Source organism: Neofelis nebulosa, chromosome 5 (assembly GCF_028018385.1).
Source record: "Neofelis nebulosa isolate mNeoNeb1 chromosome 5, mNeoNeb1.pri, whole genome shotgun sequence".
NCBI lineage: Eukaryota > Metazoa > Chordata > Mammalia > Carnivora > Felidae > Neofelis > Neofelis nebulosa.
In genome coordinates, this window is record NC_080786.1 from 119,515,571 (window position 1) to 119,541,847 (window position 26,277).

Consider the following 26,277-nt stretch of genomic DNA (forward strand, 5'->3'; position numbering starts at 1 on the left):
GCATTTTGGTAGTTTCTTACAAAACTGAACATACATTAACCATACAATCCAACAGTCATGTTCCTTCGTATTTATCCAAAGGGGTTGGAAACTTATATCTACACGAAAATCTGCAGACAAATGTTTTTAGCATCCTTATCCATAATGCATAAGACTTGGAAGCAACAAAATATTCTTCAGTAAGTGAATGGATAAATCAACTGGTGCATCCAGACAATGGAATATTTTTCAGTGCTAAAAAGAAATGAGCTATCAAGCCATGAAAGACCAGGAGGAATCTTAAATGCATATTACTAAGCGAAAGATGTCAATCTGAAAAGGCTACATTCTACAAAATTCAAACTATGACATTCTGGAAAAGGCAAAACGTCGTAGACAATAAAAAGGGTAAGTGGTACCAGAGGTTAGACGGGAGAAATGAATAGAGAACAGAGGATGTGTTGGGCAGTGAAACTATTCTGTATTTTCTTGATACTATAATGGTAGACACAAGTCATTATACATTTATCAAAACCCATAGAATATTTAACAACAGTGAACTTTGAAATAATTGACTTAGGGTGATAATGCTGTGTCAATATGGATTCAATTGTAACAAATATACCATTCTGGTGGGTGGTTTTGATAGTGGAGAGGACTGTGCACATTTGAGGGCAGGGAGTATATGGGAACTCTCGCACTTTGTGCTCAATTATGCTGTGAACCTAAAACTACTCTTAAGTTTTTTGTTTTTTTTTTTTTAAGCAATTTGGGAATGTTTTTTAAGAACTTTAAAAATCTTTTGTTTTCTGAGCTTTTATTTTTTTAATGTATTTCTTTTTTATTTAAATCCAAGTTAATATATAGTGTAATAATGGTTTGTGGAGTAGAATTTAGTGATTCATCACTTACATATAACACCCAGTGCTCATCCCAACAAATGCCCTCCTTAATGCCCATCACTCATTTAGCTATCCCACCACTCAATACCCCTCCAGCAACCCTGTTTGTTCTCTACAGTTCTCTACAGTCTCTTATGGTTTTCCTCCCTCTCTGTTTTTATCTTATTTTTCCTTCCCTTCCCATATGTCATCTGTTTTGTTTCTTAAATTCCACATAGAAGTGACATCCTATGATATTTGTCTCTGACTGACTTATTTCACTTAATATATTCTAGTTCCAACCACGTAGTTGCAAAAGGCAAGATTTCATTCTTTTTGATCACCAAGCAATATTCCATTATATTGCATATAGTATATATATATATGCAATATAATATATATATATATATATATATATATATATATATATATATATATATATATATATGTATGTGCATGCCACACATTCTTTATCCATTCATCAGTCTATGGACATTTTAGCTCTTTCCATAATTTGGCTATTATTGATAGTGCTGCTATAAACATTGCGGTGCATGTGCCCCTTCAAATAAGCCCTTTAAAAATAAGATAAACCCAATAATCCCACTTTTGAAAACCTGTCCTATGGGAGGATATTTAGATAATACTGTAAAATACAGATTATATTGTAAAAATGCTTTGTGTAAAAAAAGTTTAGAATAAAAATATTTATTGCATTGTTATTTATAAAAGTAAAAAGGAGAAAGTGATTATAAATACCCAACAATAAAGAAATGGTCAAATTGTAATAGATCTATACAACTCAATATAATGCAATATTAAAACCGCTTACAAAACTGATAAATTTACAGTTGGAAACATCTATTTTTTGGTTTTATACAAACCAAAACATCTATTTTTTGGTTTTATACAAACCAAACATCTATTTTTTGGTTTTGTTTTATTTTTGAGAGAGAGCACAAGCCAGGAACGGGCAGAGAGAGACAGAGGGAGACCCAGAATATGAAGCAGGCTCCAGGCTTTGAGCTGTCAGCACAGATCCCGACACAGGGCTCAAACTCACGGACTCTGAGATCATGACCTAAGCTAACGTTGGACACTTAATCCACTGAGCCACCCAGGTGCCCCTGGTTTTATACAATTTTAACGGGGGCATTCTGGTTTGCATTTCACACTGCAGTTAAAAATTTTTAAACTTCATTGAAGAAATGCTGTCTAAGATTGCAACTGTAGAATTTTAGATAGCATGACAAACTGCTGAAAAAGCTTTTTCTTGTTGTCCGGGGAGGTTTTCCAGTGCTCCTCACTATCTACCACTGGGTTAATATACTTGCCAGCATATTCCAATGACTTTCGTTTAGCTTATTTTTTAAAATATTCTTTGTCCAAGGAACTTATTTTTATTCAAATTTCTCTATAATTTTAATTTTTCTAGTAAATTCTCTTCATAAACACATTGAAAACCATTTTTTTGTTTATGTGGTTTGAAAAATTAAAAACTAAACTCTGCAAGAGTGTAATAAATACTTTTGATTACTTCTGACTTTCTCTCCTTGGAGAAAACTAAGAGAGCTTCAAAGATACAGAATTCAGAATGAAAAAATATGTCACACAATAAATATTTTTAGGCAGTATCTAATGATTTGAGTAACCTTATATTTTCCTATAAAATATCAGTTGGTTAGTACCAAAGTGTCCAAGTTGCAAGGTTTTTGAAAAAGTATCTTGTCAATGTTAAGTTTAGCACAAAACAACCAATTCCAAGTTACCTTGAAACATTCCATAATACAAAATTTCAAAAAAATTCTTATGAAGTATGGCCATCGCTTATGTCAGTAATATCTATGGCTCTCAGGTTACTTATGTTTGCTACAGTATCCCCAGCATGGTTTTCATAGTTTTTCAAAATTGCATTGTTGAGTCTGAATCAGTAGTTGGCAATGTATTTGTTCATTAGTTTTCTCTAGACCTTTTGATTTAAACTTTTAATATTTATAGTTTCTTAAAATTTTGTAGTATGTATTTTTATGTTATTTTCAAGATCTAGTGAGAAGTCATCAAAAAAAAAAACACAAAATCTCTCACATATAAACATTTGTTACTGTATTAGTAGCAAAAAGACACCTAGTATTTTTCAATTCACTTTAGGATTATTTCTTTGAGGGACACTTATATTTTTGAAGTTCTTGATTCCTTTCTAAAATGTCTGAATTACTGAAGTTGTCAAAGTTTCAGATTTCTCCCTTTCCGTCCATCTATACCCCAGAACCAGGTTCCCTCTTGGGCACGGATTATGTGTGGGTGAGGAGGAAGATGGTTCAGATTGATAAAGCAATACCCCTGGGAAAAAGACGATTAACATGTAGAAAGGGATTTCCCTGCAGTATAAATACCAGCACGCGCCCTCCTGGTTGCTTCAGAGCCTTCCTGATGTATATATGCAGGTAGTGAGATTTGAAACGGCCCTTTGAAACTGTAATATAATCAAACTCTGATTTGGGGAGCAGCAGTTCTCCTCCTTTTTCTACTCTCTTGTGGGAATGAGTTGCCAACCTTTTACTTCGGCTGATACCTTTATACCTCTGAATTCCGAGTCTTCTGCAACTCTGCCTCTGATAATGCATCACAGCGCTGCCGAGTGCCTCCCGGTCTCCAACCACGCCACCAATGTGATGTCTACAGGTACTGACTCCCATCCGGGTCTCCGTGCGGCTGGGCCTAAAGATTTCAGGATGGATCCTTTGGATCTTGTTAGCTTAGAATCTCCTCGCTTCTTTTATTTTCTCCTTTAATTTAAGTTAAATTTTAAGTACATTTAAAAAGCCAAAGTACCTGAGAAATTGTTAAAGAACTATTAGTAAGCGTCGTAATTTCAATTGTTGATTTTATTATAAAGAAGATTTTCTACATAACAGTGAGTCTGGGTGTTTTTAATCCAAAAAGCATTTTTATGTAAGCATTTATGGATCAAGAGCAAACTAAAGCAATAGCCTAAATAGTGTTTAAAAGGTGTTACTTCTTTATCTTAAAGATGTATTTGGTTTTACCATGTCCAAAAACAGCCATATACCTCACAGTAAACACAACTGAATGATTCCCAATACCAAAAACTACGGATTTGAAAGAATAAAATAATTAAATGATTTTAACAAATATATTTTTAGCATAATTCAAAAATCAAAACTAGAAGACACATGTAACATTTAGAACCCATAAAACTGAGTTAAAATCTCTCAAAACTGAGTTCTGAAGAGACTTCAATCTCTAACAAAATTTTAATGTTTTCTTACAGAACTTTCTTATGTAAAAATTAAACTTGAAAATTTGAATATATTGTCTCAAATACAAATAGGTATGTGTTGCTAATGCACCCTTTCTTTATGCAGTAACAAGGTTTTTAAAGTAGATTTATAAGCGGACAAAGTTTTGAATTAAGTAAATTTCTTTCATAAGTAAGTTTGGGATTAATCTGCAGCTGAATTTTTTTTTAAATCTAGAGAGTATGTATCTGGATTGTGGTAAAATTATTAATGTAGAGGGTTTTTTTTTTTCATCTACCAAAGATTCTCATAATTTAAATAAAAAGGCAATAATGGAAGTCTCCCAAACATATTTTTTGGAAAATATAATAAAGTATTTTAACCAAAAATATGTGCTATAATTAAATGTAAGCAGTTATCACAGTTAATTGTATATTTTAAATAATAGATATATCTATTCTAAGTATATATTTAAATAATATTTAAATACATGATTATAGCATTTGATTTTATAATTTTTCCATCAGATCAAATTATAATATACTAGGTAAGGAAGTAGAAATAATGCCTATAATGAAAAGAGCATTGGATATAACATGGGTTTCATGTTTGTTTAATTTTGGATTGCATAGTGAGATTTTTATATTTGATCATTATAATATAAAATATTATAATGTAAAATTACTTCCGTTCTTTCTACATGTCAATTTTAAAATGAAAATTTGAAGATTTATCAATAGTAAGAGAAAATGTTGCTTTCTGAAGTGACCTCATATCTCTAATCACTAGATTGTATCTCAGAATTTTCAAAGGATTCTAATTCTATACTTAATAATATCTTATATTTATTCAAGAATTTATAATCATATTTATGCAAACCTATCACTATGCTCAGGATATGAAGGAAAAATGAGGAAATACATAAGGAGTGGTTTTATTGTCAATACCCATACTTTTAGTCAACTTGGTGATTCATGCTTAAAGCTTGATTAAAGTTTAGCAATTCAAATTTATTTTCATAACACACATTGATTCCACAAGACAAGTAAAACTATGAATGAGGTAATATTTATATACTGCTTTCAAACTTTACAGATCTCAAGTCACTCAACAATTTTTTTTGACCAGCTTTATTATTAGAATTTTTGCATTGATTGTGGGCATCCAGAAAACTTCTTGATTTCAACATCAACATAAAGACATCATCCACTGTCATGGATTTTTCATCAACATCTGCATTTAGTGGGGTTTTTATGATTGTATCCAAATAGAGACCAGTTGCTTGGCCATTTTCTCTTTGATGGAAGAAATTGTTAGAATAGAGATAATGACTGTTCAAGAGTTGGTTTCTGTTTTCATTCCTCTAGAGAAAGACCACTATATACAACCATATTATACAAGAATTTTAAGAGATTATTCCTCCAGTTCATTGTAATGTGTATATGAGATGGAACCTACAAGAATTCTGCAACTCCCAATTGGCCAATGTCCAAACTGGTCAGTCACCCCTCATAGAGCACAACATAATTAAAGATTGTTATCATCCACACTGATAATTTATGATCTGGTTACCTAAGACAAAATTTGATTTCTGCTTTTAGCCTCCTCAGCAGAGAATTTCCCCCAAGTGAAAACAAATTATTGCCATATAACTTTAAGAATCCCATAAATGTGTCTTTTTGCAATGAAATGACTGTGTCTTGAATCCTCATACATTTTCTTACCAGTCCCGTCTATTTTGTCTTTGATCCAAACTCCTAAATGTTTGTGTGCATATTTCCTGGTGACATCGTTGGGAAACACAGCAACAGGACTTCATTATTCTGTTCCTTCCTGTCATTATGGAAACCAGCCATCAACCTATGGAGTGATGGCAGGTAAGAAAAATTGTCTGCATATGTGAGGTTGAGTTTGGGGACACTAAGATGGATTTCTTGGGTCTGAGAGAATCTTATTATTTATTATTTTTTATTCTCCACTTAGTTAACATACAGCGTAGTCTTGGCTTCAGGAGGGTCTGAGGGAACCTTTAGCAGAATGTGTCATGAAATTCTTATTGCTTAACCTTGGAAATTGCTGGTAAACCACTACTTACTGAAATGTTCCCTAATATGTGATACCTTCAGAGATCATAATGGTTACACCTGATTGCCCTTATTCTACATAACCCTGAACTTCTGTGCTTAACTCTTTTGTTTGCTTTGTATGAATTTTACTCTAATTCATTACTGCCAAACTGCAGATTGTCACTTGATGTTATTGATGTTACTTATATCACCAGTTATAATATGGTTGTGACTAGCCTCTCGTGCTTATTTAAGTTTAAACAAACTAGCTAAAATAAGGTCAAATTTAAAATTTAGTTCTTCGATTGCAGTAGCCACATTTCAAGTGTTAATAAACTCATGTGGCTACCAAAGCAGACAGTACAGACTTCTACAACATCTCCCTCGTTGCAGTATTTCTTCTGGATATTTGGCCCGTGAGGTAAACAAGACATTGAAAGCTAAGAGTGAATCGTAGCGGCTTTAGTGATAGTTGTTTAAAGCTGTGGCAGCTCTGAGTTGTTGTTAGTCTTAAATGAGATTGAAATAGTTGAAGTTACTTTTGTTTTTCCTCTGGACAAAAAAGCATCACTAGATCAAGGTTAATTATTTATTGATGCTTGTATGAAAGCACTGATAACACATTTCTTAAGAGGAAAATCTGACCTAATCTATTCATAACAAACCTTATGACTTAATTTTAAGATATGGCCAGGCAAAAGATTTTAAGGGTTTAACAAAGTACACAATTTTGTATACATATTTTTTAGGTATTCTTTGACCTTTTATATTGGTTACTACAGGGAGAGAAACCTTATGGGTGACAATAAACTACTGAGGTTCTATGTGAGAAAATAAGAGAGAGAGTATGTGTGATACTAAGGGAGAAGCTTTAGATAAATGAATCCTATATTAAGGAAATCTTTTTTTTTTTTTTTAGTTTATTTATTTTGATAGGAAGAGAGAGAATCCCAAGCAGGCTCCATGCTGTCAGCTCGAGCCCCATGTGGAGGTTGATCTCAGGAAACGTGAGATCATGATCTAAGCAGAAATCAAGAGTCAGACACTTAACTGACCAAGCCACCCAAGCACTCTTGAGGAAATCTTTTCTAACTGCTTTGTCTTGTTATCATCCCTAATAAGTGATGGGTGGGGGGGGAACCCATGGATTTACAACTATAAATTTGAAATAAAATTTAACAAGTATTTTAGTTCAACATTTAATTTCTCCAATTTTTTTCATGTTGAGACTAAATAAAACATTAAAACTTCAAGCTATTCCAGAAACAATGATCTCCACTTACATTCCGTCAATGGGCATTCTACATAAACTAGTATCCTCACCTTTATGGTAAGATGAAGACTAATGAAGACCTGTAAGTCCTAGTATCTTTTTTTAGTAATTATGAAATGGGGACAGCCATATTTTTCCCCTTGGAAGACTGATTATTTATGATTCATATATTTAATAGTTAATCAGTATTCATGGTTAATGAGAACAGCCCTTGTTGATGATAAGCTACTCTCATTATAAACATAGTAGAATGTGCATTGAGCCAGTAGAGGTGTAGGCAGAATGCTTTGTATGGCCCACACCACATTGGGATCTTGAAGACCAGATGTGACCAGCACATGGCTGTACGCGACTGTCTCTTGGAGGAGCAGCCTCGCTGACCACAAAGCCAGGTCCAACTTGAGGTGCCTTCGAAACTAGCAACAGGTGGCAGAGGATGGAGGTTCACCACAGACCAAACACTGAGATGGTTTTTGCTACCACCTCCCTCCCCCTTGAGGCTACTGCCCTAGTGGGTTTGCAGCTGGCCTGAGAATTCTAACCCGTTTCTAGTTTCCAGGCCCAGGCTCACAATGAGAGTCCACAGGCAGCGGGGGCTGTACTGACAAGCCCCCTCGGCAGGCACTCAGCAAACCCTCTTCCTCGCTGCAGTTGAAAAGGAGAGCTTCCAGAAAAGCCCTTTAAAATGATCCAAAGCCTGCGTTAGTGACATGAACAGCAACATGGTCATGCTAAGACTTGAATGTATCACTAGAGTCTTAAAAGTTATTTATATTTAGTCACCGAAAGAAAAACTCACCGTGGCAAGCATCGAGATTGTATTTGAATATCTTTTGAGAGTGATATGCTTTATTATTGGAATGTCATTATTTTGACATATATTTAGTATTGGTTTTTGCATCATAGATTAAACCCCAGAGAATCTGAACTCTTCTGACTTTATCCCCAGAGAAGCTACACAAATTGAGTTATAAAACGCAGGAATTCAAAAATAAGAGCACAGAGATATAAAATACACCAGAGAAACCTGGCTATGTCATTGGAATTTTCTGAGAAGCCTCAGAGCATTCATCAAATCAGCCACTTGCCCACACTCCGCAGAAGCATCTTATTATCTACAATAAAGACAGGTTTATTGTCATGTATGCGATATGAAAGGAATCTAGAGAAAGACATATATTTCAAAGGATGTGAAATTGCTTTATTTTACTGTGGTACTCTTATACCCGTACTCTGATGCTTACATTTAGTTTGAATGTTTTATTAAATTAATAACCCACTGGAAGGGAAGAGCTATAGCTAATATTTATTAAGGTTAGTAGGGAGGATTTTTTAAATTATGAAATGAATCCACCATGCCTTATCCATATGTGGACACACCAAAGAGAAAGATGCATTGGGAACGATGAATTAGCCACACCATGAACTAATTACAAACCTGTTCAAGTCACTTAGCCTCTCTGAGTTTCAATCTCTTCCTATCTGAGTTGTGGTGAGAGCTACAACTTTATTGAGGTTGAATTGTGGCAAATTTGTACCAACTTGACCTGGCTTTCCCATGATCTTCTCTTTAGATACTGTTGCAGCTAAATGCCTTCTTCTGTCCCTTCATCCCTGAGAATTTAGATTATTCAACAGCCTACAACATGGATAACAAGAAACAGTGAATTAAAATTGCTCTTTAAGTGGAGGCTGGTGGCTCAGTAGGTTGAGTGTCCAACTCTTGACTTTGGCTCCGGTCATGATCCCAGAATCATGGGATTGAGCCCTATGTGGGATTCCGCACAAGCAAGAAGCCTGCTTAAGATTCTCTCTCTTCCTCTGCCCCTCTCCTCTACTCTCTTTATTTAAAATAAAAAAAATTTTCAATGTCAATTTAAAAATTTTAAAAAAGCTCTTCAAAGTCTCTTCTAGATGAACACAACACAAAAGAACAACAAAAAGACCTCAAATGCTAATTCTTGAGTATTTGAAATTGATTCTCTTCTGAAGGGGGGTGAAAGCTAGGCAACACGCTCAGTGGGCTGTCCGCTCTGCCCACCATCCTGGGGAAACTGAGCAAATCAGCGGCACAGTAATGTGTATTAAACACAGCAAGGTCATATTATATAACGGCCAAGCCAAAATGAGGTATGAGAGTCCTCATTTGAAAATTAATTTCAAGAGGGGGGCTCCTGGGTGGCTCAGTCGGTTGGGCGTCTGACTTCGGCTCAGGTCATGATCTCACAGTTCGTGAGTTCGAGCCCCGCGTCAGGCTCTGTGCTGACAGCTCGGAGCCTGGAGCCTGTTTCAGACCCTCTCTCTGACCCTCTCTCTGACCCTCCCCTGACCCTCCCCTGTTCATGCTCTGTCTCTCCCTGTCTCAAAAATAAATAAAACGTTAAAAAAATTAATTTCAAGAGAAAAGTAAAATAGCTGAGGTTTGGAACGATGAATTTTTTTTAAGTTTATTTTTGAGAAAGAAAGAAAATGGGGGAGGGGCAGATAGGGAGATGCAGAATCCAAAGCAGGCTCCAGGCTCTGAGCTGTCAGCACAAAGCCTGACACGGGGCTAAAACCCACGAACTGTGAGATTATGACCTGAGCTGAAGTTGGAAGCGTAACTGACTGAACCATCCAGGCACCCGCATTGTTTTGTTTTGTTTCTTTTTAATAATAAGTGAATAAGAAAAGATAATTATGACCGAAAATGCCCTCTCTAACTGCTCGTATGCAATAGACAACAGAAATCAGTTTGATGGTTGACATAGAGAAATAGTCAACTTTGGAGCCCAGCTCTCATTCTGAAGTTGTTTTCTTTCCTCTTCTCCTCCTTTGTCTCCCCCTCTGCAGTTCCTCGTTCCTCCTCCCACTCCTTCCTTCCTCTTCTTTCTCTTCTTCCTTCTTTCTCCTCCTTGTTTCTACTTCTCCTTTTTTATTTTGTTTCTCCCTAACTTTTTCTGATGGTGTTGACTCTGAGGGAGGAAGTAATTCTGAAGGTTTGGGTTTTTTTGTTTGTTTGTTTGTTTGTTTGTTTTTTAACCTCTGAATCAGAAAAAACTGTTTCGTAGCAGTAACATGAGGCATTTTCCCTAAGTTTTCTTAGTCTCTCAACTACTCAATTTGATCACTGTAGCAGGAAAGCATTCCCAGGCCACGTGGAAACAAATGGGCATGGCCGTGTTCCAAATAAATTACAAAACCATGCAGAGGATCCCTGCTGTATATGGATAAGATTTTCCCCGTGCATAGAAAAGATCACAATTCACACTTCTGGTTTGTCTCACTTGGTCAGGTGTGAATAAAAACAAATAAATAAATAAATGGAAACATTGAAATACACATTCCTTTGCATGTCTCCAGCAAAATGGTGAATTTTACTATGTCCCTCTGGTTCCCCTGTGTGTTCTTATAAGGCTTCAAGTCCGGACTCTCAGAGACATTGTCAGCATCCAGAGCCCGGAAGAGCAATTTGCCCCATACCATAGTGTGTTGAACCAGCCACCTCTGCCTCCCCATTGCTAGCTTTAAAAGATTTACCTCTTTTCTTCTCCCACATCCGCCACATGGAAATATATGACCCAGCAATTTAGGAAAGCTTTTGTGAGGAGCACCTGGGTGGCTCTGTCCACTAAGCATTCTGCTCAGGTCTTGATCTCACAGTTTGTGAGTTCAAGCCCCACATCTGATTGAGCACTGATGGTACAAGATTCTCTCTCTCCCTCCCTCTCCTCCCCTTCCCTGCTCGTGCCCTCTCCCTCTCTCAACACAAATAAAAGAAAGGTTTGGGTGGATTAATCTACAACATGAAAATATACTTCAGACTGTAAAGAAGGTGCAAACACTTCCAAGAGGTTTAGCTGTGTGCTTCTCTAGGCTCACACTGCTTTATCCGTGTTTTGGAAACTGTTTATGAGACTCTGGCTACAGAGGATTCATTGCTTCTTTTATCTTCTTCCCATTTTTTAAAATTTTTTATGAAATCTCTTTTTTAACATTTATTTACTTTTGAGAGAGACAGAGAATGAGCAGGGGAGGGGCAGAGAGAGAGGAGACAAAATCCGAAGCAGGCTCCAGGCTCTGCGTTGTCAGCACAGAGCCTCACACGGGCCCAAACCCACGAACCGTGAGATCATGACCTGAGCCGAAGTCGGACGCTTAACCAACTGAGCTACCCAGATGCCCCGTTTTTGTTTTTGTTTTTGTTTTTGTTTTTGTTTTTATTCAGTGCTTCAGAAAGATTTAATATCTTTCCATACATACCCTACCAGTCACTGTCCACTCTCCCCCAAATATAGGATCATATGAGACACACAGCACTTTGCCTTTGCTTATGACTGTCATGAATTTCTGCTTAAAGTTAATTCCAGGAGAAATGTGTCTGTGCAGATAACTGTGGATATATTCACTTAATGAAAAATACAAACATATCACACATTGTGTTTTCCTTTGCTCTGGATGCCAAACCTTTGAACATAGTATCTCCTGTGTACTTTTCATGGACTCACATTCAAATTTATATTTTAAATGTTGATTTTCCCAGAGTATTTTTTAAGTTTATTTATTTATTTTGAGAGAGAGGGTGAGAGAGAACGCAGGGGAGAGGCAGAGAGAGAATCCCAAGCAGGGTCTGAACTGTCAGATGCAGGGCTCAAACTCATGGACTGTGAGATCATGACGTGAGCCGAAATCAAGAGTCAGATGCTTAAGGAACTCAGCCACCCAGGCACCCCTTTCCAGGGTATTTATAATGTATAAACTACCTCTATAATTTTCCAGAAATAGAGGTGGCTCTCTTCTAATATTGTAATAAACTATAATATTTTTGTCTGAAAGTATATGTTTAATGTAGCCAAATATATTTAAACTGCAGATGTCTTTAAAGGAAAGTACATTTGGCTTACCTGAGTACAGATTGCCTAAAAATTGAATGAGGTGATTATTTCAGTGTGGTTTATTACAGTGTTCATTGGACTTTAGATCTGGTTTTAGCTGTATAGTTGGTTCATTGTAGCATCCAATGGAGGTTGTTTAACTTCCTTTTATTTAAATTTTCTAAATTTTAAATTGTGAATAAAATTTGTTTCTATTTCACTTACATAAAGACAAGATGACAAGTGTGAAATGGACACAGCACAAAGTATCATGTAGATTTGTAGCAGTGTGTGACTATGGTCAGCAAGAAAAATAAAAAACGATGACCACAAAGGCTAATAAATTCAGACCTTACGGCATAGCTTATAAAAGATATGTAACAAATTATTTATGGAAAATAAAAATTTGACTTAGGTAAAATGAGTTATCTGAAGTGCTTTAAAATACATTAAATGTGTAAAATCACACAGCAGACGGCACATATATATACACAGTGGGATATTACTCTGCCTTAAAGAATGAGATGGCCATTTGTCACGGATGGAGCTAGAGAGTATTATGCTAAGTGAAATAAGTCAGAGAAAGAAAAATACCAAATGAGTTTACTTATATGTGGAATCTAAAAAAACAAAACAAATGAACAAACAAAGCAGAAACAGACCCATAAATACAAAGAACAAACTGATGGTTGCCAGAGGAAAGAGGGAGAGACATGGGCAAAATGGGTGAGGGGGAGTAGGAGATACAGGCTTCCAGGTATGGAATGAGTAAGCCACAGGGATGAAAGGTAGAGCACAAGGAATGTGGTCAATGATATTGCTTAAAATTTTTTTTAATGTTTATTTTTGAGACAGAGACAGAGCATGAACGGGGGAGGGTCAGAGAGAGAGGGAGACACAGAATCTGAAGCAGGCTCCAGGCTCTGAGCTGTCAGCACAGAGCCCGACGCGGGGCTCGAACTCACGGACCGTGAGATCATGACCTGAGCCGAAGTTGGACGCTCAACCGACTGAGCCACCCAGGTGCCCCTGTGGTCAATGATATTGTAACAGCATCATCTGGTGACGGATGGCAGTAGCTACACTTAGAGCAAGCACAGCAAACACAGAGTCGTCCAATCACTATGGCGTATACCTGAACCAACGTAACATTGCGTGTCAAATATACTTCAATACAAAAAATAATAAAATGGTAAGGTAGAGAAAAAACCTCAGCAGCTTATTTTTTTCTCGCTGCTTTTACTCTTTCTCATAGTACTTCATTAAGTGTCTTGAGTGACATTTGGTGTTTTGAATGATACAAGAAGTGAAGATTGTTTTCATATATCTGAGTACCAACTCTTAAAGCCTAAGTGGAAGCAAAGTCTTGAGATAAATATTAAGCAAATCCTAAAATAAACGTGATCGGTTTCCTTTTATGTAATTTCTTTTACTTCAACTAGCAGAAATGCAAAGCTAATAGAAATTAGTAAACATTGGGACACCTGGGTGGCTCAGTCAGTTGCGTGTCCGACTTCGGCTCAGGTAATAATCTCATGGTTCATGAGTTAATGCCCCACATCGACCTCTGACCGCTCAGAGCCTGGAGGCTGCTTCAGATTCTGTGTCTCCCTAGCTCTCTGCCCCTCCACCACTCACTCTCTGTCTCTTTCTCCCTCTCAAAAATAAGCATTAAAAAAAAGAAATTAATAAACATTTTAAAAATTAATAGAACTGCTTTTGAAAATTTTATCTTGTCTTATCAATATACCACCCACTAAAGCATAGAGTGGACAATTAACTGACTTTAAAAAGTAAAACTGGGTAATTTGGGTTTGTAAAAGAAGCATGAATTTTTTTAGACAGGAATAGTTTCTTTCAAATATATTTCACAGCAGCTAAATTTATTTTATGCTATTTTTGTTTAACTCCTCACTTGTATATTATTTTGCTCCCAAAAAGGACATAGTCTATGGAAAGGGGCACACTTTATAATTACATATTGTCATATAAATAATGCAAGTCGATCATTTGCTGACTTACACTATTCTTTGGTTATTACATATTGATATATTAATATAAGATTTATATATTCTAGAAAATTACATTATTACTCATGTCTTTGATTTGTGAATGTATTTATAGAAAAATAATAGGTAGCATAAATTTGATATATTTTTTCAGTGTTTCCAAGAATGATTATTGCATACATTCTATAGTAATTTATTTTTAGCTTAAATATTTATTTATACTCATAAGAAAAATGATAAATTACCAAGTATTTTATTTGTATAAAATGTCTTGCTTATACAAGTGTCATTAACTATAAATTGAAGTGAAATCTCTACCAATAAAAACAATGTATTGATGAGGAAAAACAGAAATGTGTCGAAATTTGGCTGATGCTGTCCTGTCATCCACCCATGCTCCCCAACTGAGAGTGACTCTCCTTTCCTAGTACAGAATGAAATCTGCAAGAAGTTTTCAAAAAATTACATCTTTTAGTGTTTTTGTGATTTATTATTTAGCCCAATCAGTTGATCTAATGCTTCATCATTTATGGGCGATTGCCTATCATATCTAGAATTGCACCCTTCCTTGTCATTAGTTTTGCTTCTTCAATAATAATCAAGAAATTATTCCATTATATTGTATACTTTTCAAGAAATCTTGATGCTGCCTTTTAATAGAACTTTAAAAATTACCTTTTTTCCTTTCACTCCTTGAATCTATTTAACCATATTAATGTATTTCATGTTCTCATTATTTTCTTTTCACCTGCCTTTGTTAAATTAAAAAAAAAAAGACACGATTATTTTCCCTTGAAATTAAGCATTGACTGATAAAACAGGGGAGCTTCTTAATATTGTAAAATTAATTTTCTAATACTAAGAAAACTTCCCAGCACAGTACTTTAAGCATATGCCTTGTTTATAATAAACATCACAGATTATTTGCGTAACGAATTAAAATAACAGAGATTGAAATCTACATTCCAGTTTTAGTTGAACCTCAGATTCACAGGAACAGGTGTCTTTTAAGAGAAAAATGAAATAATGGGAAACATACTTCTGAGAGTATTTGCTTATTTCTTTTTTAATTATTTGCAATTCCCTGCTTTTTTCCTTTGGCATTATTTTTGTTTTTGCTGCTCTGGGGAAGATGGAAAAGAAACATTTTTACTAAGCTACTCTGACTGCTATTTTAGAAGGCTGAATGTTACTTAACCTTTTAGAACTGTGACAGCTAGGGGTGCCTGGTTGGCTCAGTCAGTTAAGCATCCAACTCGATTTCGGCTCAGGTCATCTCACAGTTTCTGAGATCAAGCCCTATGTTGGGCTCTGGGCTGACAGCATGGAGGTGGTTGGGATTCCCTGTCTCCCTCTCTCTCTCTGCTCCTCCCCCTCTCTCTCTTTCTCAAATAAATATGAAAAAAAATTTTTTTAATTTTGACAGCTGTAGGGAAATAATGGTTTCAAAGGTGCAAAACTTTTGCTTGTATAGAAATGGCAGACAATTACAAATCCCTTTCCTTTCCTGTCTTTGTTTACTCACAGGTAGCTTAACCCCTTGTCTTTACAAGTTTCCTGACCACACCTTGAGTCATGGCTTTCCTCCCATGCACCAGCCTCTTCTGGCAGAAGACCCCACCGTCACTGATTTCAAGCAGGAACTCAGGCGGAAAAGTAAATTGATTGAAGAGCCCATAGACATGGATTCTCCGGAAATCCGAGAACTTGAGAAGTTTGCCAATGAATTTAAAGTGAGAAGAATTAAGTTAGGTATGCACTTTTTAAGAGTAACAGGCATACACCTTAGTCTGCAAATCCTTACTATATTACTGTTCAGTCTCTTATACTCTACTCAGAAGTCTAAGACAGTTCTCATTCTACATCTCTGCTGTGGATATAAGTTACTCCAATTATGGAAATCCTACAAAAACCTTTATCTCCTTGTTAATTCTTAATATCCTAAATACATAAGTTTTTAAATTAATGCTATTTTTTCCCACTTACCTACCTTAAAATTTGTCTTGAAGTACTTGTTTTTCTATTTTATTTGAACTTAGGAATAGATAAGTCATTCATATGATTCGAAGGCATAAAGGGCGTAAGTGAAATATATCCTTTCTGTTTGTCTTTCCTGTTTATCAGGTTTCTTTGCATCCTTCCAGAGATACCTTATGTACATATAAGCAACTATACAGACCTTTCAATATAGATTTTTTTCAAAATATTTTTTATGTTTATTTATTTAGAAGAGAGCTGGACAAAGAGGGAGACAGAGAATCCCGAGCAGGCTCCACGATCAGCAGAGCCTGACATGGAACTCAAACCTATAAACCATGAGATCATGATCTAAACCAAAATCAAGAGTCAGATGCTCAACCAACTGAACCACTCAGGTGCCCCCAGATATTTTTTATTTAACTATTTATTTGAGAGGGCTTTCCTAAGTTTTTTTTTTAATGGGCCTATCAAATTCCGTCACATGAATTTATTATTTAATCAGTCCCTATTGATGGTAAATTCAGGTCGTCTCCAATCTTACATTGTTTTTGTTTTTTTTTGTTTTTTTTGTTTTTTTTTTTTTTAAATTTTTTTTTCAACGTTTTTTATTTATTTTTGGGACAGAGAGAGACAAAGCATGAACGGGGCAGGGGCAGAGAGAGAGGGAGACACAGAATCGGAAACAGGCTCCAGGCTCCGAGCCATCAGCCCAGAGCCTGATGCGGGGCTCGAACTCACGGACCGCGAGATCGTGACCTGGCTGAAGTCGGACGCTTAACCGACTGCGCCACCCAGGCGCCCCCAATCTTACATTGTTAAACAGTCCTCCTACAGGGGCATCTGGGTGGCTCATTCGGTTGAGCATCCGACTCTTGATTTTGACTCCGGTCACAATCTCATGGTGCATGAGTTTGAGCCCCACTTTGGGCTCCATGCTGACAGTGCAGAGCCCACTTGGGATTCTCTCTCTCTCTCTCTCTCTCTCTCTCTCTCTCTCTCTCTCTCTCTCTGCCCCTCCCCCTGCTTCCACACTATGTCTCTCTCTCAAAATAAACTCATTTTTAAAAAATCCTATGATGATTCACATCATAAATGCCATTTTGTACCTACATAAATTTATATGTAGGACAAGTGTTAAAAACACAATTTCTTAATTAAAGTGTATTTGTAATTTTGATAGATGTTGTCAAATTGGTCTGTATAGAGGTTGTACCAAATTTTACCACCACGAGTGTCTCTTGGCAAACTGCTCAGAATATAATCTTTATGAAGGCAGGAATTTTTTATTTTTATTTTTCCTTAAAAGCATATCCTCAGCACTTAGAACAGTGACCGACAGCACACAGAATAAAATTGTTGAAGAAAAATGTGGTTTAATCTTTTGGGTCTTTGCAAATCAGGTAAATCAGATAGGTCAAAGTGGTACCTCATGGTACTTTCATTTTAAATTTGAGTGAAGATTGAAAAACGGTACTTCATGTGTTTTATAGTCATTTGGAATTCTTTCTCTGTGAACCACAGATAGCCTTTGCACGCTTTCTATTCAATAGTGTTTTTTAACATAAAATAACTATAAAAATTAGCCTTGATTTAAATTCATGAAGTAGTGTATCTTTTAAATGGATTTAAAATGATAGTTCCACCCTCTGTACCTGTGGAATGAACCACAGGTAATTTTGTAATATTTATTGGTGGGCATTGTATGTAACCATTTTATGCATACAGATATATAGCTATAGGCCCTGAATTAATATGCAATGACTATATATGATAAACACAGCAATAGGCATCTTTACAACAACCATTTTCAATGAGCTATTTATATTGCTGTTAATATTTCAAATTCAATGCTGATGGTTGATATCAACTTGTACTCTAAAAATGTTTTGGGACAATCGATAGGGATCTTTGGCCTGAAGCATTACCAAATGATATAATAAATGTCCTCGAAGATACATGTAAAATACTGGGTGATCACGGTCTTGTAATAAACATGTTTTTAGGGAAAGTAAACATAATTCTTAGTTTTACTTGGTACCCTTTAGCAATATAGTTGAAAATTTTATAGATGAGATAAAAATATTTGTGATATATCATACATTTTATGCATCATATTTAATACACTGTATTTTTTAGCATATATAATCAGACATTTAATAAAGACAGCAAAAAGTTTTTAGTGTCTTATAAAATGTTTGATACCTCTATCCAGTGTCACTAAGTACTGTGAATGGCAGATGTTCCTGTCTGAATTGTTTCGTCTTCTAGAAAAAATTAAAAGTATTTTTTGAAGTACTTGACAATTCTACATGGAACTTACTAAACAGTTCTAAATTGCCAATGCATATGCTTAAAAGAAATACTTCATAGTTAAATACCAAAAGAAAGACCAAAGTGAATCTTTCTTGAACAGCTGGAGCTAATGGGTCTTTATTGCCCTCTCACAGGATACACCCAAACCAATGTTGGGGAAGCCCTGGCAGCTGTGCATGGCTCAGAATTCAGTCAAACGACTATCTGCCGATTTGAAAACCTGCAGCTCAGCTTTAAAAACGCATGCAAACTAAAAGCAATATTATCAAAATGGCTGGAGGAAGCAGAGCAAGTCGGAGGTACTGAAGTTAGATCTCTGCGGGCTGTGTGATGTTTTAACCTAGAAACAATGGTAGGGAAAGACAGATACCATATGTTTTCACTCTTACGTGGATCCTGAGAAATTTAACAGAAGACCATGGGGGAGGGGAAGGAAAAAAAAACAAAAAGGTTAGAGAGGGAGGGAACCAAAGCATAAGAGACTCTTAAAAACAGACAATGAGCTGAGGGTTGATGGGGGGTGGGAGGGAGGGGAGGTGGGTGGGTGGTGGTCTTTGAGGAGGGCACCTATTGGGATGAGCACTGGGTGTTGTATGGAAACCAATTTGACAATAAATTTCATATTACAAAAAAATGTTTCATAATACTAAAAAAAGGAAGGATAATGAAAGCATAGAAATAAGTTTACTGAGAAGGGTAAACCGAGTGAGAAGATAAGCTGTAGAAGAACAGGTTTCTAGATAACATGGCACAGGCATGAGGTGATGACATGACTTTTTTTTTTTTTTTTTTTTTTTTTAAACACATCCAGATTTTTTGGCTCTGTGCTATACCATAGTGATTGTACCGGAATTTTTATAACCTAATATTACCGTAGGCAGAGAATTTGTACACACCAGTCTTCCAAATAAGTACATAAGCAATTGCTAATGTAATAAAATTACCTACTCCTACTACCATCAAAGCTGGATAAAGAGCAAAGTTTGAGAGCTTTTCAATAAAATGTTCCAAGGAAACTATGATAGGGTCATCATTTATAGATGTTTGTCTTTGCAGAGTTAGTATTTCTGCCTTAACATTTTTGTGCTGGGTCTTGTACTATAAAATAACACAGAATGCAAAACTGTAAAACAAAAATGTATAGACTTTATTTTGCATTGTTTTATAAAGAAAACTTGAAACTCAAATCTGACAGTTTTTTAAAACCTACTTTGTTTTTGCAATTGTTTCTCTTTTCCCCATTACAGCTTTATACAATGAAAAAGTGGGAGCAAATGAAAGGAAAAGGAAGCGAAGAACAACTATAAGGTATTCTTTTGAGACATTAAAAGGTATAGAGGAAATGGAATATATACATATATATATGTATATCTATATATATTCATATAGATATATATATATATAGTGTGTATATATATATATATATATATATATATATGGAAGAGTATTTGAGGATAACATAGGTGCAACATAACACAAATGCATGGTGAATAGAGTCCATTGAAAAAACAAGATTGGTGGAAAAGCATAATTTAATAACCTAGAGCCAGTAAGAACACTCACTCCACAAGTTTTTGGCTAAAACAAGAATTAAACAATTACTTATACAAAGTGTTTATTTCTGCTGTCCTTTCAGATATGTCTTGCTCTGGCAATATGGTATCTATGTTATTAAAAATAGCAAAAGTAGCAATCAGTATTTCAGTCTCTTAAAGTCCAACATGGTTCCTTGCATTTCAAGCTAGAAAGACTGTTGGCTCATCTTTTGGTAATTTGTGTGAAAATTACAGAGGAAATGCTAAAATATACATTTTGTTTTGGTCGATGAGTTATTCACTAAACATCTCACCTATTATAAATAACTTAAATGATTTCTGAGGGACATTTAGAAATGCCCACACAAGTGTTCATTTCCTTTTCAGGAAGTCAGTGCCCTCTAGTGGCACAAAGTTGGATAAACATAGAAAGTCTAAATTCCCTTATTTCTTCCTGTGACTCTGCTTACGGTACCCTGTGTAACACAAGCATCTAAATGTTCTACAGGCTACACACTTATCTTTATTGAAGCTTTGGAAATGTTTTCAGAGTCTTTAAATATTTTCATGTTGATATTTATGAAATTCAACATTACTGAATTTTGATCTGCCAAAACATCATTAAAACACCTTAATCTCACACTTCTCTATACCCCTCCCTACTCAGTATCGCTGCTAAAGATGCTCTGGAGAGACACTTTGGAGAACAGAATAAACCTTCCTCTCAAGAGATCATGCGAATGGCTGAAGAACTGAATCTTGAGAAAGAAGTAGTAAGAGTTTGGTTTTGCAATAGAAGGCAGAGAGAAAAACGGGTGAAAACAAGTCTGAATCAGAGTTTATTTACTATTTCTAAGGAGCACCTTGAATGCAGATAAAATTTACTATTGTGTAACATCCAATTTTTCTGTTTTTCTTTCCTTTCTCTTCCCCAACAAAAATAGAAATTAGTTATTTGGTTGGCTTCAAAAATTTTATATCAACAACTTTTGCAGACACTTTTCTACTTTAAAAAATTAATACAATTTAAATATTGGTGACTTATTTTCTTTAAAATATTCTCAGAAGCCAAACTGTGTATTTTTAAGCCAAAGATACCAATAGGAATAAAACAATAATTCTTTCAAAGTCTTTCTCACTCCCTCTTTATCTACACACGCACACATGGAGTGTGCACATGGGTCTTTCAAGATTCCTTTTCCCAAGGCTGTTTATTAGCTTTTTAATATTTCAGTCATAATGCTAAATAAAGAATATCACCATAGAAAATACAATTAGAAAATTGTGACCAATGTCCTGTTTCCATCAGCACTAATAGTTAGTTTGAACTAAATTGTTTGCACTTAAGAGCTGGAGGTGCGTTAGAATTTTATTAGTGCATTTAGGAATAAATCTTAATTAGAAGCGATACTTTTGATCTTTTATTCTTCCCAAAGATTTAGCTTTTTTGATGTTTATTTATAGAAAATAGGGTTTATGGATTCTGAACCCAAACTATTTTGTAAGCTGCAACAGTGCAGGAATGATGTCTGGCTTGTTTACTGTTGTTTGTCCAGTGCCTAGGAAAGTGCTTGTAGTGGGCACGCGAGCTTCGTTAAATGAAGAAATGTGCTGTTGTGATATTACCAATGAAGGAGTGTGCTGTTAACAATTGCTACAAACTTGAAGGGTGCGTAATTTAATAACACTATTTAAGTCTCACAACCCAGAAAATCATCAGGATCCTATCAAAAAGACTATCACTTTGTTTTAATTGGCTAGAATATGATTTGTTATTGATGAAAAAGTTTGACAATCGAGTATTTTAATTTAGCGATTTATATCTAGGGAACATATTTAATTATAAGAATGAACTTCTTTGAAACTTGCAAACAGAAGGAAATGGTAACATAATAGCAATCTAAGTGATTTTTTTTTGCATTTAAAATATAAATCTGCTGGCAATGTTTATTTTATATAACAAAAATGGAAACAATTAGACCAAATTTTATTAATGATTTAGAATGCTTAATAAATTACACTGTCCAGTCTTTTAGTGATACTAATAAAGATCAAACATTATTTCATAATCTCTATAGATCATATATGTTTATGCACACATAATCACCATTAATTGGATTGCTAGAAACTTTGATATATTAACAAAAAGAGATTGTTTTCAGTGGCTTAATCATCTATGCTTAAGTACACATCTAGCACCCAGGAGGTGTTGAACAAAGTATACATACAAGGACTTTTATTTTTCAAGAGTAAATTCCATATTATTGAGCCATGTAGATATGTAAGTTCTTCTCTGTATAATTCACCTGCTTACCACATACATTAATTGGGAAGGGATTCTTGAGTTTGTAAAAGGCAGGAATAGGATGTATATACATACATATATACTAGATACATACACAAAAATGCATATATGCATGTCTGAAAGTTGCAAATAGAAAAAAAGATAATGCAATATAAATCTAGAATAGTGACTTTTTTGCACTTTAAATATAAATCTGAGAATGTTTAATCTGACTTTATACAACAAAAATAAGCATGTATAAATGCTTATATCCTCACATATATATGATAATATCAGACATTCATCCATAAAGTCATTCAGGTTTAGATACAGCTAGCATTGGGAAATAATTTTTCTCCCTAAAAGGAGTTATTTTGAATCAATACTTAATATCAAAATAACAAATCTATAGTTATTCACATTAGTTGTAAATGCATTAGTATTTAGAATTAATTTATTTGTATTAAAAAGTTTTTGAGACTATTCTAACTACATTGAGATATTTTAGGGGAGCCTGGGTGGCTCAGTCGGTTAAGCATCTGACTTTGGCTCAGGTCATGATCTCGCACTCCGTGAGTTCGAGCCCTGCGTTGGGCTCTGTGCTGACAGCTCAGAGCCTGGAGCCTGTTTCGGATTCTGTGTCTCCCTCTCTCTCTGACTCTCCCCCGTTCATGCTCTGTCTCTCCCTGTCTCAAAAATAAACGTTAAAAAAAAAAAAAAAAATATATATATATATATATATATATATATATATAAAGAGATATTTTAATATAGATTGATCTTTTTATAAAAATAGAAAATGGTTAATGCTATTTAGAATCCTAAACTCCAATTAAATAAATGACAAATGTAATTTGCTATGCAGTTATCTATATGTTCATACTTTCAGGAATAAATGGCAAAACCTGACTTTAGCAATAGTCTTTCCATCTAAAGTTCTTGTGAACTCTTCAGTGGTAAATCTTTAGGAATTCAGAATAGTCCATTAAAATGGAAAGATCTGTCACTTATACCAATTGGTACAATTTTATCTTGCACAGATGGTTGACATTCATCCACTGACCCTTCCATCTCTAATGGTGGAAAAATTGATCTAGTAAAAAATATTTTCAGTGTTTTGGGGATGGGAGCAATGTGTCTTTGTGCACCTTCTCTCAACTTCGGGGGGGAGACGGGGGTGGGGGAAGGGGAGTGTGTGTTGTGTGTTGTCCCAACAATTAGAGTCCCTTGTATCAGCCATCACATTCATCAGGCTTCCTCTAAGGTAAATTCAATCCAGTTGACTCAAAGGAACTAAGTTTAGAAGAATGGTGTCAAGTCCCTTTATGGGAGACTCAATTTCTACAGAGAGGAAATTGGAAAGTTGATCTGTTTTTCTACAGCTGCAAAAAACCTATTCCTGCAGAATAATGGTAATCAAAGGAGAAAGTTATTATCAGTCTCTCTTCAGATCTGGACACACACCTAGTTTTAACGTAAGAGTATCTAAAATAGGAGTGCACATATTTAAATTAGGTCCACAGGGATCAGGCTAGAAGTGTGGCCACTGGGTAGTAAGGAATGTACTTGTGGCTGAGGGGAGAATGCACTTTTCTCCTAAAGGCAATCAGATGCAAATAATAAAATATACATCACTGTGCAGGTTGAATAAAGCCCAAGGCTGCCAGATTCCCTGTGTCTACAGAGACACAATCTTGAACCCCTTTCCACTGGCCCCTGCCTTAGGCAGGTACTCCTCTCCGAACATGGAATATAATCTATGCAACGCAATCACCTGACAAATGATTTTATTTTTTAACCACATTCTACTTCTCTGGTATTCTGAGATCTCTTCCACCCATGACTTTTACATCCCAACAGAATGTGACATTGGACTGCATCCTTCTTGGTAAAACAGGTATTGCTATACTTTTCCATTCTCTATTGGCAACCTCTTGTCTGAATACAGTTGTTAAAGTAATCCTTTCACCGAAAAAAGAGAAATTAGGGAAACAAACAAAAAATACAGTTGACCATTAAACAACATGGGTTTACCCTGTGCAGGGTCCACATATTTATATGTGGATTTTTTTCAATAAATACAGTACAGTACCATAAATGTATTTTCTCTTATGATTTTAACATTTTATTGTCCCTAACTTACTCTATAGGATACAATATATAATACAGGTAACATACAAAATGTGTGTTAATTGATATGTTATTGGTAAGGCTACTGGCTATTAGTAAAGTTTTGGGGAGGGCAAAAGTTATATGCAGACTTGTGACTGTATGAGGTCACTGCCCCAATACCCACATTGTTGAAAGATCAACTCTATTTTCATTAAACTCAATGTATAAGAATCCTTGTTTCCGAATCTTAAGTGTGGAGAATAAGTTTCATTTTTAGTCAAGGATAGTGTAACATAATTTTACAATGATTGTGAAAATTGCTACAAGAGCATTTTATAAATATAACCAAATCAGAATGGCTCTTCTCTCTACTTTGAGTCCCAAAGCCTTCCGTAGTATCCAGGTTTGCCTGAAAATAAAGGAAATCACTAAGACTTATCTGCTTAAAAATAGTATTTAACAATGTTTATCCCCTACAAGTTCTAGAAAAGGAATCATCAGATGAATTACACGTGAAACCAATTCTTAGACTTACTCCATTCACAAACATCAATCCTGTACCAACTGCTAATTCTTAGGAAAGACATTTGTTAAAATTTAAGAAGCAGAGTTACCTATTTTCCTTCCAGAAAAATAATAAAAATCATTCTTTTGAAAAATTACCAGATATGCATAAAAATGTTAACTTTAGCAGAAGCCAAAAACAAAGTAAAAGGGGAAAAAAGCATAATAGCAATAAATCTTTATTGGAATCTTTTTAACAAAATAATTTTTAAAAACAAAAGCCCCCCGCATGTAAACAAGAAAGTAAATAAAGTTAGTTGGCATTATTATGTACATCCAAGAATCAAAACAAATTCTGGGTTAACATTCCATAATCCAGTAAAGTGTTTTGACCCATCAATGTTCAGGGAAACTAATACTGTAAACAATGCAACCTTATCTATGAACATCATACAATGCTTCATGAATTATAAATTAAATAGTTTAACTTTTCATTCGTCCCACCAATCCATATGCCATATGGATACTAGCCCTAAAATGGATTTACCTTGTCAACTTTAGACCAAAATGTCCATCATCAGATGTTGATCTGGTCACACCTAACTGATCTCTCCTCCAATGTTTATGGTGGGATGTGCTAGAACCCATATATTACAACAGAACTTTTTCAAACCTAATCCTAAATTCTCTAATCTGCCACTTTACTTTTTCCTCACTTTCTATACATACATTAAATACCATAGCAACTTCACCTTAAAAAATACTGCTAATACATTAATACACACTTAGGAAATAATTTCTGACAAAGTTGTAGTTTATTTACCAAGGAAAAAATGCTAATTTTTATTTTAAAATTTACGTTAAGTATTGCCATAGTAGTCTTAAACTAAAGATGGCTTCCATTTAGAGTGTTCAATATACACAATAAAGATCAAAATTAAACATATTAAATAGTATCTCATATGGGGAAAATGTTCTCAGTTCTTAGAAGAAAGACCAAAATGTAGTTTTATTACTATAAAATGTTATTAATTCAGTGTCTGTTTTTGCTAATTATTTTCATTTTTATAAGCTTTTACAAAAGAGAACCAGGATAATTTTTCTAAGAGGCCTCAATATTAATTTAAAATGTAATTTTTTCTGTCAGTTAAAATAATTTAAAGATGTGCACAATATATTTGTTCTGTTTAAGGCAGGTGCCAAGCACATTTTGAAAGGTAATAAACTT

The 26,277-nt window shown here is 35.0% G+C and overlaps 1 protein-coding gene across 1 annotated transcript; it reads left to right on the forward strand.

Annotated features, from left to right (window-relative positions):
* The first annotated feature begins 2,983 nt into the window (after window positions 1-2,983).
* On the forward strand, window positions 2,984-22,771 carry POU1F1 (POU class 1 homeobox 1). Its single transcript, XM_058731705.1, has 6 exons — window positions 2,984-3,542; window positions 5,848-5,997; window positions 15,849-16,073; window positions 18,749-18,913; window positions 19,862-19,922; window positions 20,817-22,771. The coding sequence occupies exons 1-6, from the start codon at window positions 3,401-3,403 to the stop codon at window positions 21,025-21,027; spliced, it is 954 nt and encodes a 317-aa protein (XP_058587688.1). The 5' UTR covers window positions 2,984-3,400; the 3' UTR covers window positions 21,028-22,771.
* The last annotated feature ends 3,506 nt before the right edge of the window (window positions 22,772-26,277 follow it).